Source organism: Daphnia pulicaria, chromosome 3 (genome assembly GCF_021234035.1).
Source record: "Daphnia pulicaria isolate SC F1-1A chromosome 3, SC_F0-13Bv2, whole genome shotgun sequence".
In the NCBI taxonomy this organism is placed as follows: Eukaryota; Metazoa; Arthropoda; class Branchiopoda; order Diplostraca; family Daphniidae; genus Daphnia; species Daphnia pulicaria.
The window spans coordinates 2,145,704-2,157,719 of NC_060915.1; the positions used below are offsets into that span (position 1 = coordinate 2,145,704).

General features: G+C 52.9%; 1 protein-coding gene across 1 annotated transcript; it reads left to right on the forward strand.

Moving 5' to 3' along the window:
- Positions 1-8,014: 8,014 nt before the first annotated feature.
- LOC124328443 lies at positions 8,015-11,557 on the forward strand. The gene has a single exon (XM_046787213.1). The coding sequence runs from the start codon at positions 8,015-8,017 to the stop codon at positions 11,555-11,557; it is 3,543 nt and encodes a 1,180-aa protein (XP_046643169.1).
- The last annotated feature ends 459 nt before the right edge of the window (positions 11,558-12,016 follow it).

Below are 12,016 nucleotides of genomic sequence, written 5' to 3' on the forward strand. Positions count from 1 at the left end.
AACGCCAGTGCACGCCAGAGCACGCCAGTGCACGCCAATACATGCCAGTGCATTCCAATGCACGCCAGTGCACGCCAGAGCACGCCAGAACATGCCAGTGCACTCCAATGCACGCCAGAGCACGCCAATGCACACCAGTGCATGCCAATGCACGCCAGAGCACGCCAGTGCATGCCAGTGCACGCCAGAGCACGCCAATAGAGCACGCCAGTGCACGACAGAGCACGACAATGCACGCCAGTGCACGCCAGAGCACGCCAGTGCACGCCAATGCACGCGAGAGTACGCCAATGCACGCAAATGCACGCCAGTGCACGCCAGAGCACGCCAATGCACGCCAGTGCACGCCAGAGCACGCCAGAGCACGCCAGTGCATGCCAGTGCACGCCAGAGCACGCCAATAGAGCACGCCAGTGCACGACAGAGCACGCCAATGCATGCCAGTGCACGCCAATGCACGCCAGTGCACGCCAGAGCACGCCAGAGCATGCCAGTGCACTCCAATGCACGCCAGAGCACGCCAATGCACACCAGTGCATGCCAATGCACGCCAGAGCACGCCAATGCACGCCAATGCACGCCAGAGAACGCAAATGCACGCCAGTGCACGCCAGAGAACGCCAGTGCACGCCAATGCACTCCATAGCACGCAAGTGTACGCCAATGCACGCCAGTGCAAGCCAGTGCAAGCCAGAGCACGACAGAGCACGACAGAGCACGCCAGAGCACGACAATGCACGCCAGTGCACGCCAGAGCACGCCAGTGCACGCCAATGCACGCGAGAGTACGCCAATGCACGCAAATGCACGCCAGTGCACGCCAGAGCACGCCAATGCACGCCAGTGCACGCCAGAGCACGCCAGAGCACGCCAGTGCATGCCAGTGCACGCCAGAGCACGCCAATAGAGCACGCCAGTGCACGCAAGAGCAAGCCAGAGCACGCCAGTGCACGCCAGTGTATGCCAGTGTACGCAAGAGCACGCCAGTGCATGCCAGTGCACGCCAGAGCACGCCAGAGCACGCCAGAGCACGCCAGAGCACGCCAGAGCACGCCAGAGCACGCCAGTGCACGCCAGAGCACGCCAGTGCAAGCCAGTGCACGCCAGAGCACGGTAGAGCACAGCAGAGAACAGCTCAGCACTTGAAGTTGCTATAATATTGCTTTTTCTTTTTAAAACCAATTTTTAATTACAGGATTTGTAAACAAATGTCCAATACACCATTTCAATTCTATTGAATCAATAAATTTAAAGAGCAAATTATGAACAAAAAGTTTTAGAAAAACGCACATTACAGCATTTGAATTTTTTAAAATTTTTCAAGTTATTTGAATTCTTTTGTCGGGTAGTGGAGTTCAATTGTCAAGCACTTGAGTTCTGCATAGCAGAGCACGCCAATGCACGCCAGTGCACGCCAGAGCACGCAAGAGCACGTTAATAAACGCTAGAGCACGCCAGAGCACGCAAATGCACGCCAGTGAACGCCAATGCACGCCAGAGCACGCCAATGCACGCCAGTGCACGCCAGAGCCCGCCAGTTCACGCCAGAGCACGCCAATGCACGCCAGTGCACGCCAGTGCTTGCCAATGCACGCCAGAGTACGCCAATGCACGCCAGTGCACGCCATAGCACGCCAGTGCACGCCAATGCACGCCAGAGCACGCCAATGCACGCAAATGCACGCCAGAGCACGCCAGTGCAAGCCAGATCACGCCAGAGCACGCCAGAGCACGCCAGAGCACGCCAATGCACGCCAGAGCACGCCAGAGAAAGCCAGTGCATGCCAGTGCATGCCAGTGCACGCCAGAGCACGCCAATAGAGCACGCCATTGCACGCCAGTGCACGCCAGAGCACGCCAGAGCAAGCCAGAGCACGCCAGTGCATGCCAGTGTACGCCAGAGCACGCCAGAATATGCCAGTACACGCCAGAGCACGCCAGAGCACGCCAGAGCTCGCCAGTGCACGCCAGAGCACGCCAGTGCATGCCAGTGTACGCCAGAGCATGGTAGAGCACAGAAGAGAACAGCTCAGCACTTGAAGTTGCTATAATATTTATTTCCCTTTTTAAAACCATTTTTTAATTACAGGATGTGTAAATCAATGTCCAATACACCATTTCAAGTCTATTGATTCAATAAATTTATAGAGCTATTCATGAACAAAAAGTTTTAGAAAAACGCACATCACAGCACTTGAATTTTTTTAAATTTTTCAAGTTATTTGAATTCTTTTGTCGGGTAGTGGAGTTCTATTGTCAAGCACTTGAGTTCTGCATAGCAAAGCACGCAAGTGCACGCCAGTGCACGACAGAGCACGCCAATGCACGCCAGAGCACGCCAGTGCACGCCAGAGCACGCCATTGCACGCCAGAGCACGCCATTGCACGTCAGTGCACGCCAGAGCACGCAAGAGCACGTTAATGTACGCTAGAGCACGCCAGAGCACGCAAGTGCACGCCAGAGCACGCCAGTGCACGCCAGAGCACGCCAGTGCACGACAGTTCACGCCAGAGCACGCCAGAGCACTCCAGAGCACGCCAGAGCACGCCAGTGCACGCATTTGCATGCCAGTGCACGCCAGAGCACGCCAGAGCACGCCAGAGCACGGTAGAGCACAGCAGAGAACAGCTCAGCACTTGAAGTTGCTATAATATTTATTTCTCTTGTTAAAACCATTTTTTAATTACAGGATGTGTAAATCAATGTCCAATACACCATTTCAAGTCTATTGAATCAATAAATTTTTTAAAGCAATTCATGAACAAAAAGTTTTAGAAAAACGCACATCACAGCACTTGAATTTTTTAAAATTTTTCAAGTTATTTGAGTTCTTTTGTCGGGTAGTGGAGTTCTATTGTCAAGCACTTGAGTTCTGAATAGCAGAGCACGTCAGAGCAAGCCAGTGCAAGCCAGTGCAAGCCAGAGCACGACAGAGCACGCCAGAGCACGCCAGTGCACGCCAGAGCACGCCAATGCACGCAAATGCACGCCAGAGCACGCCAGTGCAAGCCAGATCACGCCAGAGCACGCCAGAGCACGCTAGTGCACGGCAATGCACGCCAGAGCACGCCAGTGCACGCCAATGCACGCCAGAGCACGCCAATGCACGCCAGAGCACGCCAGAGAAAGCCAGTGCATGCCAGTGCATGCCAGTGCACGCCAGAGCACGCCAATAGAGCACGCCATTGCACGCCAGTGCACGCCAGAGCACGCCAGAGCAAGCCAGAGCACGCCAGTGCATGCCAGTGTACGCCAGAGCACGCCAGTGCATGCCAGTACACGCCAGAGCACGCCAGAGCACGCCAGAGCTCGCCAGTGCACGCCAGAGCACGCCAGTGCATGCCAGTGTACGCCAGAGCATGGTAGAGCACAGCAGAGAACAGCTCAGCACTTGAAGTTGCTATAATATTTATTTATCTTTTTAAAACCATTTTTTAATTACAGGATGTGTAAATCAATGTCCAATACACCATTTCAAGTCTATTGATTCAATAAATTTATAGAGCTATTCATGAACAAAAAGTTTTAGAAAAACGCACATCACAGCACTTGAATTTTTTTTAAATTTTTCATGTTATTTGAATTCTTTTGTCGGGTAGTGGAGTTCTATTGTCAAGCACTTGAGTTCTGCATAGCAGAGCACGCAAGTGCACGCCAGTTCACGACAGAGCAAGACAGAGCACGCCAGTGCATGCCAGAGCACGCCAATGCACGCCAGAGCACGCCAGTGCACGCCAGAGCACGCCATTGCACGCCAGAGCACGCCATTGCACGTCAGTGCACGCCAGAGCACGCAAGAGCACGTTAATGTACGCTAGAGCACGCCAGAGCACGCAAGTGCACGCCAGAGCACGCCATTGCACGCCAGAGCACGCCAGTGCACGCCAATGCACGCCAGAGCACGCCAGTACACGCCAATGCACGCCAGAGCACGCCAATGCACGCCAGTGCACGCCAATGCACGCCAATGCACGCCAGAGCACGCCAGTGCACGCCAGAGCACGCCAGTGCACGCCAGAGCACGCCAGAGCACGCCAGAGCACGCCAGTTCACGCCAGAGCACGCCAGAGCACTCCAGTGCACGCCAGTGCACGCCAGTTCACGCCAATGAACGCCAGAGCACGCCAGAGCACGCAAGAGCACGTTAGAGCACGCCAATGCACGTCAGTGCACGCTAAAGAACGCCAGAGCACGCCAGAGCACGCCAGTTCACGCCAGAGCACGCTAGAGAACGCCAGAGCACGCCAGAGAACGCTAGAGCACGCCAGAGCACGCTAGAGCACGCCAGAGCACGCTAGAGCACGCCAGAGCACGCTAGTGCACGCCAGAGCACGCCAGTGCACGCCAATGCACGCCAGTGCTCGCCAATGCACGCCAGTGCACGCCAGAGCACGACAGAGCATGCCAGTGCACTCCAATGCACGCCAGAGCACGCCAATGCACGCCAGTGCACGCCAATGCACGCCAGAGCACGCCAATGCACGCCAATGCACGCCAGAGAACGCCAATGCACGCTAGTGCACGTCAGAGAACGCCAGAGAACGCCACGCTGTTCCGGATCCCGCACTACCCCAATAGGTAGCAGAGGCTTCATTTTCCCCACCTCATCACGCAAGATGCGGGATCGGAGGCGAGGGAAGAAAGTCGAAATGGCGACAAAAGAATTCCCGGCTTTTTAGTGTCCTTTGAGTATCCCTGCCTAATGTACAGTCGCTATCGTTCTCGTCTTAGTGTCTGTCTTGATTGTCCGTCTTTCGTCAACGTGCAAATCGTCTTCATTTTCTATGTGCCGTTGAAGTGAATGTCTCTAACTTAAAGGTAACATTTAAATACAGTCCGGAAAGCTTAGGCCTAAATTTTCAGTTTAATTCGCATACGTACCATATGGTGCATCAACCGGGAATTCATGAATCCCGTCGAGTTGATCTGAGTATCAGGGCCCAGTAACAATCGTATCTGACTGTATCGTCCACATCGTTCATGCCACACTACGAACAATTAGTGCCGGCATCGTTTTCTCGTGAACTGAATCCGGTCAAGTGTTTAAATTAAGTCGAAACTTAATCGGTCGTTTATTCCGTCTCCATGTGCTCGACTTTATGTACCTGTGAGTAATAGACGCCCTAAGCACCTGATTGTCGTAAAAAACTATTCATGCTCGTTCGTTCAATTACTGTGCCATTTAAACGAGTGTAAGTAGCGTGTCCCGTTCAATCGTGTCAAATAACGTGTGACAACCAAACGAAAGTCCCGCGTGGCAGCCAACGTGTCTTAAATAATTTGTGCAAACTGTGCGTGAATTACGTCCGTAAGTGGACCATCGTTACCCCAAAATGGCCACACCATTTCCCCTCGAAACGGATGAGGAAGAGCTCGAAGAGGACGAACCAGAAGAGTGGCAGACGACAGCAGATCCAGCCGTCATCTGGCATCGTCGTATCACCGTGAAATCGGCCCACACGAAGTCACTCAACAAGGCGCTCCTCGCCATCCAAGCCGGGGAAGACGTGGAAAAGGTTAAATTGCTCCTAGCCATAATGGTACGTGAATACGAAGCTCTCAAGGAAATTCACGTACGCTATATCGAACTAGCAAAGCTCAACCAAGAAGACGGAGATAAAGAATACAAATGGGCGAGCGAGGTCACCGAAAAACAGAGAAAGGCTCTCGAAGATGTTCAGAAATACCTTAATCTGCATCTGCCCAAGCCCGAAGGCTCCGTCCGTAGTAGCGCCTCAAGCAGATCGTCAACACGTGAAAAACTCCAGGAAGCAGAGCGACTGCAGAAAGAGACCGAGCTGAAAATTCAACAACAGAGAGCGGAAGCCACGGAACGAGCCGCAGAGGAGGAACGTATGCAGCAGCTCGAAACCGCCAGAAAGGCGGAAGAAATCCGTATCGAAGCAGCCCGCAAGGATCGTCAACTGCAGATGGAGCTGGAAAAGCAACGCCTTTCTAGCGACTTATTGCGTCAACAGCTGGCCGACGAAAACGCCGTAGACGGCGACGAAATGGGCAAGACCGCAGATCAAGGAGCGTTCAGCATTTGGGAAGATTTTCCTCCCGCCCCGCAAATTCCTGGCGGGCCGGCACCGACCAGCAGGTCGCTGTCCGGCAAAAACGGGCCGGCTTGGCCTCAGCAGAGGTCCAGCACGCCACTCCCACCGCTCAATGTGAACACGCCACCTTTTGTTTCAAATACGTCTTGTAGTCAAGCTCAAAGGAAACAAGATGGTTTCGGTGCAGCAGTCCCGCAAACCTTCCCGTCGACGTTGCCACGAATTCCAACTAGTGGCCAAACATTCCAGCAGCAGTCGTCTTCGTTCCAGCAGCAGCCGTTCCAGCAGAAGTCATCTTCGTTCCAGCAGCAGCCGTTCCAGCAGAAGTCATCTTCGTTTCAGCAGCAGCCGTTCCAGCAGCAGTCGTTCCAGCAGCAGTCATCTTTGTTCCAGCAGCAGCCGTTCCAGCAGCAGTCATCTTCGTTCCAGCAGCAGCCGTTCCAGCAGCAGCCGTCCCAGCAGCAGCCATCTTCTTTCCAGCAACAGCCATTCACGTCCCAGCCGAATGTCGCGCCTCAACCGGCCGTGTATGTCCCAGACGCGTGGATCTTCACCGTCGATCGACACGACTCGCCGCCGACATCTCGTCCGTCATCTAGACCACCGAAAGCTGAGCCGCCGAAATTTGATGGAAATCCGAGGAACTGGCCGATGTTTATTCAGTCGTTCAAGGTACAAATCCATGACACCTGCTTCAGCGACGCAGAGCGCCAACACCACCTCCGCACAAGCCTGACTACCGAGATCCAGAATAATCTCGGTGAAGCGCTGCTCAATCCCGGCTCTACCCATTTGCTCTGACAGAGCTGCATCGAAAGTTCGGAAACCCGAGAATCGTTTCGACCGCCTGCTCCTCCGCGCTCTTAAAACTTCCCTCCTTCAAAGACAGTGATTACGAGTCCCTAAAATCGTTCTCGTCGACGCTTCACTCAGTTGTAGCAACCTTGCAGTTAGGTGGCTACGGACTCGAACTTCACAGCAGCACCACTCTGGCCCAATTAGTCGGAAAACTCCCGCCGATTCTACGCAGCAAGTGGGCCGAAGTGAGCTACCGAATTCAAGATCGTCTGCCGACGATACTCGACCTGGATGGCTGGCTCGATGACGTCGCGATGGCGGAATATTTCGTCCGGGTTGGCGCCAACCCCGCCGCCCAGTTTCCAGCCAGCAATCACCCAAAACCGAACAACGACAAGCAGAGAAAGCCGATCGCAACGCCAATGGTATTTTCCACCACGGTAAAAATAGCGTCATGCCCGCATTGTGCTGGTGCTCATCGACTTCATCTCTGCGACAAATTCAAAGCCTTAAATGCAAATAAACGAATAGAAGTGGTAAAAGAAAAAAGATGTTGCTACCGCTGTCTAGACGACCGCCATCTTAGTTCCGAGTGTTTAAAGGAAAGTGAGTGCGGAATTGAAGAATGCAAGCTTCTTCATCACCCTCTCCTCCATGGCGCCCCGAGGATGTACCCGAAGACGCCGCGACCGAGCACGACGCCATCTCTCTCATCAACAAATCCATTTAACGGCTCCGTATCCTTCAGCTACGAAGACGAAACAACCTTGCTGCCCATCGTTCAATTGCGTGTTGAAGCTAACGGCCGGTCTTGGATCGGATATGGATTGCTGGATCCCGGAAGCCAAGTCTCCATGATCACGAACGCGCTGGCAGATGAGCTGGGATTGAAAGGCGAGAAAATAGCGACGAGAATCGGAACGTACCACGGCCGCGACCCACTTGCAAACGCGGCAAAGGTGTCATTCAAAATCTCGTCCATCGACAAAAGTCCAGCTCATTCGAAATCCCAACCTGCTACTCCGTGCCTGTGTTAAAAATCAGAAACGAAGTCGTCGATCCGAAAAAATTGGTGAAAGACTGGCCGCATTTATCTGGATTAAAGGCCCCGCCCCAAATGCCAGTCGACGTTAATGTGTTGATTGGATCGTGTGATATGGCGCCGCAAGAAGTTCTTGAAATTAAAAAGGATCCGCTGAACGAGCGAGCCCCGCGCGGTCTACGTACAGCATTCGGTTGGTGCATTGCCGGCCCGATTTCATCCGTCGCCAACGCACAACTGAAGTGCAACTCTCTTTCATTGACTCCGCCAGCAGACGAAGATCTTGCCAACGTAATCAACCGCTTTTTACTCCTCGAGACCTACGAAGCAAAAGCAGATGTGAAGGCGCCAGTTGGCAAAGAAGAGTTGCGAGCCATCAAGATATTGAAGGAGACGACCAGATTCCTGGGCGACCGGTATGAATCGGGACTTCTCTGGAAAAATGAAGACCCGAATCTCCCCGACAACAGTGAGTCCATCTTGGCCCGTTTCTTCAAGCTGGAGCGACGACTCATCCTAGACGAGAATTTGGGAAAGCGATATTCCGCCGCAATCAACGAGTATATCAGCCTCGGCCACGCAAGAAAACTTTCAGCAGAAGAGGTGAAGATACGACCAGCTGGTCGTACTTGGTTCATCCCCCACCACCCGGTGATAAATCCGAAAAAACCGGAGAAGTGCCGCCCAGTTTTTGATGCATCCGCATTCTACAAAGGAGCATCGCTGAATTCTGTGTTGCTGAAAGGCCTGGATTTGCTGACCAATTTGATTGGTGTATTGCTCCGTTTTCGACAACATCTGGTGGCGCTGAGCGCCGATATCGTCAAGATGTTTCACCAGGTAAAGGTCCGACCACAAGACGGGCCGGCCCTTCGTTTTTATTACCGTAATCCAGGTGCGCAAGAGCCCCCCTCCGTGTATCAAATGAACGTCCAACCATTTGGAGCGATTTGTTCACGAACAATCTGCGCCCATGTCCTTCGCCAAGCTGCTGAAGACGGCGGAGATGACGGGCCCGAAGTTACAAAACTAATCGTCGACCATTTCTACGTGGACAACTGGTTGACATCATTCCCGACCGCTGATGAAGCGTTGCAGTATGCAAAAAAGGTGACCAGCGTGCTGCGGAGAGGTGGATTCGAGCTCGCTCAATGGGGATCTTCAAGCTCGACAGTTTTAATGTCGCTTCCGGGCCAGCCCGTGTCATCCATCGACTTGGCTCTACAAGGTTTGCCAGTCGAACGTACTCTTGGTTTATCGCTGGATTACGGCAGCGACTCATTTGTGATCAGTGCCTGCATCAAAACGGACGGTGCGACGAAAAGGGAGATTCTACGAGAAACGGCAAGTGTCTACGATCCATTCGGTTTCCTGTCACCCGTTGTGCTCCACGCAAAACTCATCCTGCAAGCTGTATGCAGAAAATCCGTCAGCTGGGACGAGTCATTGGATCCAACAACGGTGGAAGAATGGAGAAAGTGGGCTACTTCTCTTTCAGATCTGAATCCACTTTTTATTCCGCGCTGTTTCAACCCGGAGTCGGCGCGATCAAGAGGAGTTGGACTCCATGTATTTGCGGATGCTTCCGAGTCCGCGTTTGGGGCCATCGCGTATTTCCGCTTCGATCATCCGGAAGGAGTAAAGATGGCCTTCATCATGGCGAAAACAAGAGTGGCGCCGGTCAAATACGTCTCGATTCCGCGTCTCGAATTATGCGCCGCCCTTCTAGCCGCCCGTCTCGCAGCATCCATCAAGGTCAAAATCCGCCAAAAAATCGACCAAATAACTTTCTGGTCGGATTCGACCACTGTCCTAAGATGGATTAATTCCTCCCACTACCGTTTTCATATTTATGTTGGAAACAGAATCGGAGAGATCCTGGAACTCTCCGACGCTCATCAATGGCGCTACGTCCCTACCGCCCAAAATCCAGCCGACGATGTCAGCCGTGGTATCGCAGCCGCTGAATTTTCGACCAATCATCGATTCTACAAAGGACCGTCCTTCCTCTATAATCCACCCGAGAGCTGGCCGTCCTTCCCGGATTTGAAAAATGGAATCAACGAAGCGGATGATCCTGAAATCCGCTGTACGAGATGGGTCGGCGCAACGCTCCGAGTACACGATGCCATCGACGATCTGACCATCAACACGTCTCGTTATCCGTTCCTGATTGGCGTCGTCGGATTCGTCAAGCGATTTGTCAGCAACGCCCGAAAGGACAAATCTCACCGCAATTTCGACAAATTATCAGAGACGGAGATTGTCCTTGCCGAATCTGAATTATTCCGGCGCGCTCAACTTTCTGCCTTCCCCGACGACTTCGAAAATTTAAAGGACGGAAAAGTATTGGAGGCGAGTTCCAGCCTCATCACTTTATCGCCCTTCATCGACCAGATTGGAGTTCTACGCGTAGGTGGTAGGATAGAAAATGCGCCAGTGCCGCCCGAAACCCGCCACCCAATTATTCTTAAGCTGCTGATCTACAGTCAACATCTAGAGCTCGTCCACTCTACTCCGGAGAGAACATTTCATGAAGTTCGCAAACTTTACTGGATCCAAGGCGGAAGAAAAACGGTGAGAAGAATTCTCAATAAGTGCTTCAAATGCAAGCGACTCAACGCCAAAGCCTTGTGCCCGATGATGTCTGCTCTTCCCGGTTACCGCCTGAAGCCTTTCTACCCCGCCTTCACACACACCGGAGTGGATTTTTTCGGCCCGTTCAACGTCATCATTTTTCGCCGCAAGGTGAAACGCTGGGCCTGTTTGTTCACGTGCATGTCTTCCCGGGCCGTACATTTGGAAATGGCTTATGCGCTCGACACCTCATCATTCATCAACTGCATCAGCCGCTTCGAAGACCGACGCACGACCCCCACGCATTACCACAGTGATAACGGCACCAACTTCGTCGGAGCCGTTCGTGAGTTTTCGGAGTGTCTCCAGCGGATGGATCAGCTAACTGTACTCGACGGAGTGAAAAGAAGAAACGTGACCTGGAGCTTCAACCCCCCCGCAGCGCCACACTTCGGTGGAGCCTGGGAACGGCTCGTCCAGTCGTCAAAACGCGCTCTTCAATTCATCTTAAACGAGCAAACGCTGACGGACGACATTCTTTCAACTGCGCTCGTCCAAGTGGAAAAGCTCCTGGACGGCCGTCCTCTCACTTATGTGAGCGTCAATCCGGCAGATCCCGAACCAATCACGCCGAATCATCTTCTTCTCGGCCATGAAAACCCCTACATTCCATTCGACCTTTTCGACGCCAGCGATATGACGACCAAACGCAAATATCGTACCGCCCAGTACCTCACCGATTGTTTTTGGAGACGCTGGTTGAGGGAATATTTGCCCGGCCTTGCTAAACGAAAAAAGTGGCTGTACGGTCAAAAAAACCTCAACATCGGCGATATCGTTATCGTCATTGAGCCCGACACACCCCGTGGGAAATGGCCCATCGCTCGAGTCGTCGAGGTCTTCACCGGTCCAGACGGAGTCGTCAGATCTGCAATCGTCCGCCTCCGGTCGTCCACCAACACCACCGAACTACACCGTCCAGCTGTGAAGCTCTGCCTGCTGGAGTCGTGGGATGCGGAGGATGCGTCCGCTTTCGAACGCAGGGCCGGCGATGTTCCGGATCCCGCACTACCCCAATAGCTAGCAGAGGCTTCATTTTCCCCACCTCATCACGCAAGATGCGGGATCGGAGGCGAGGGAAGAAAGTCGAAATGGCGACAAAAGAATTCCCGGCTTTTTAGTGTTTTTTGAGTATTCCTGCCTAATGTACAGTCGCTATCGTTCTCGTCTTAGTGTCTGTCTTGATTGTCCGTCTTTCGTCAACGTGCAAATCGTTTTCATTTTCTATGTGCCGTTGAAGTGAATGTCTCTAACTTAAAGGTAACATTTAAATACAGTCCGGAAAGCTTAGGCCTAAATTTTCAGTTTAATTCGCATACGTAACACACACCAATGCACTCCATAGCACGCCAGTGTACGCCAATGCACACCAGAGCACGCCAGTGCATGCCAGTGCACGCCAGAGCACGCCAGAGAACAGCTCAGCACTTGAAGTTGCTATAATATCTATTTCTCTTGTTAAAACCATTTTTTAATTAC

What these genes read in the sequence shown, in the direction of transcription:
- LOC124328443 (XM_046787213.1), top strand. Translation starts at nt 8,015, where the DNA reads ATGGCGCCGCAAGAAGTTCTTGAAATTAAAAAGGATCCGCTGAACGAG.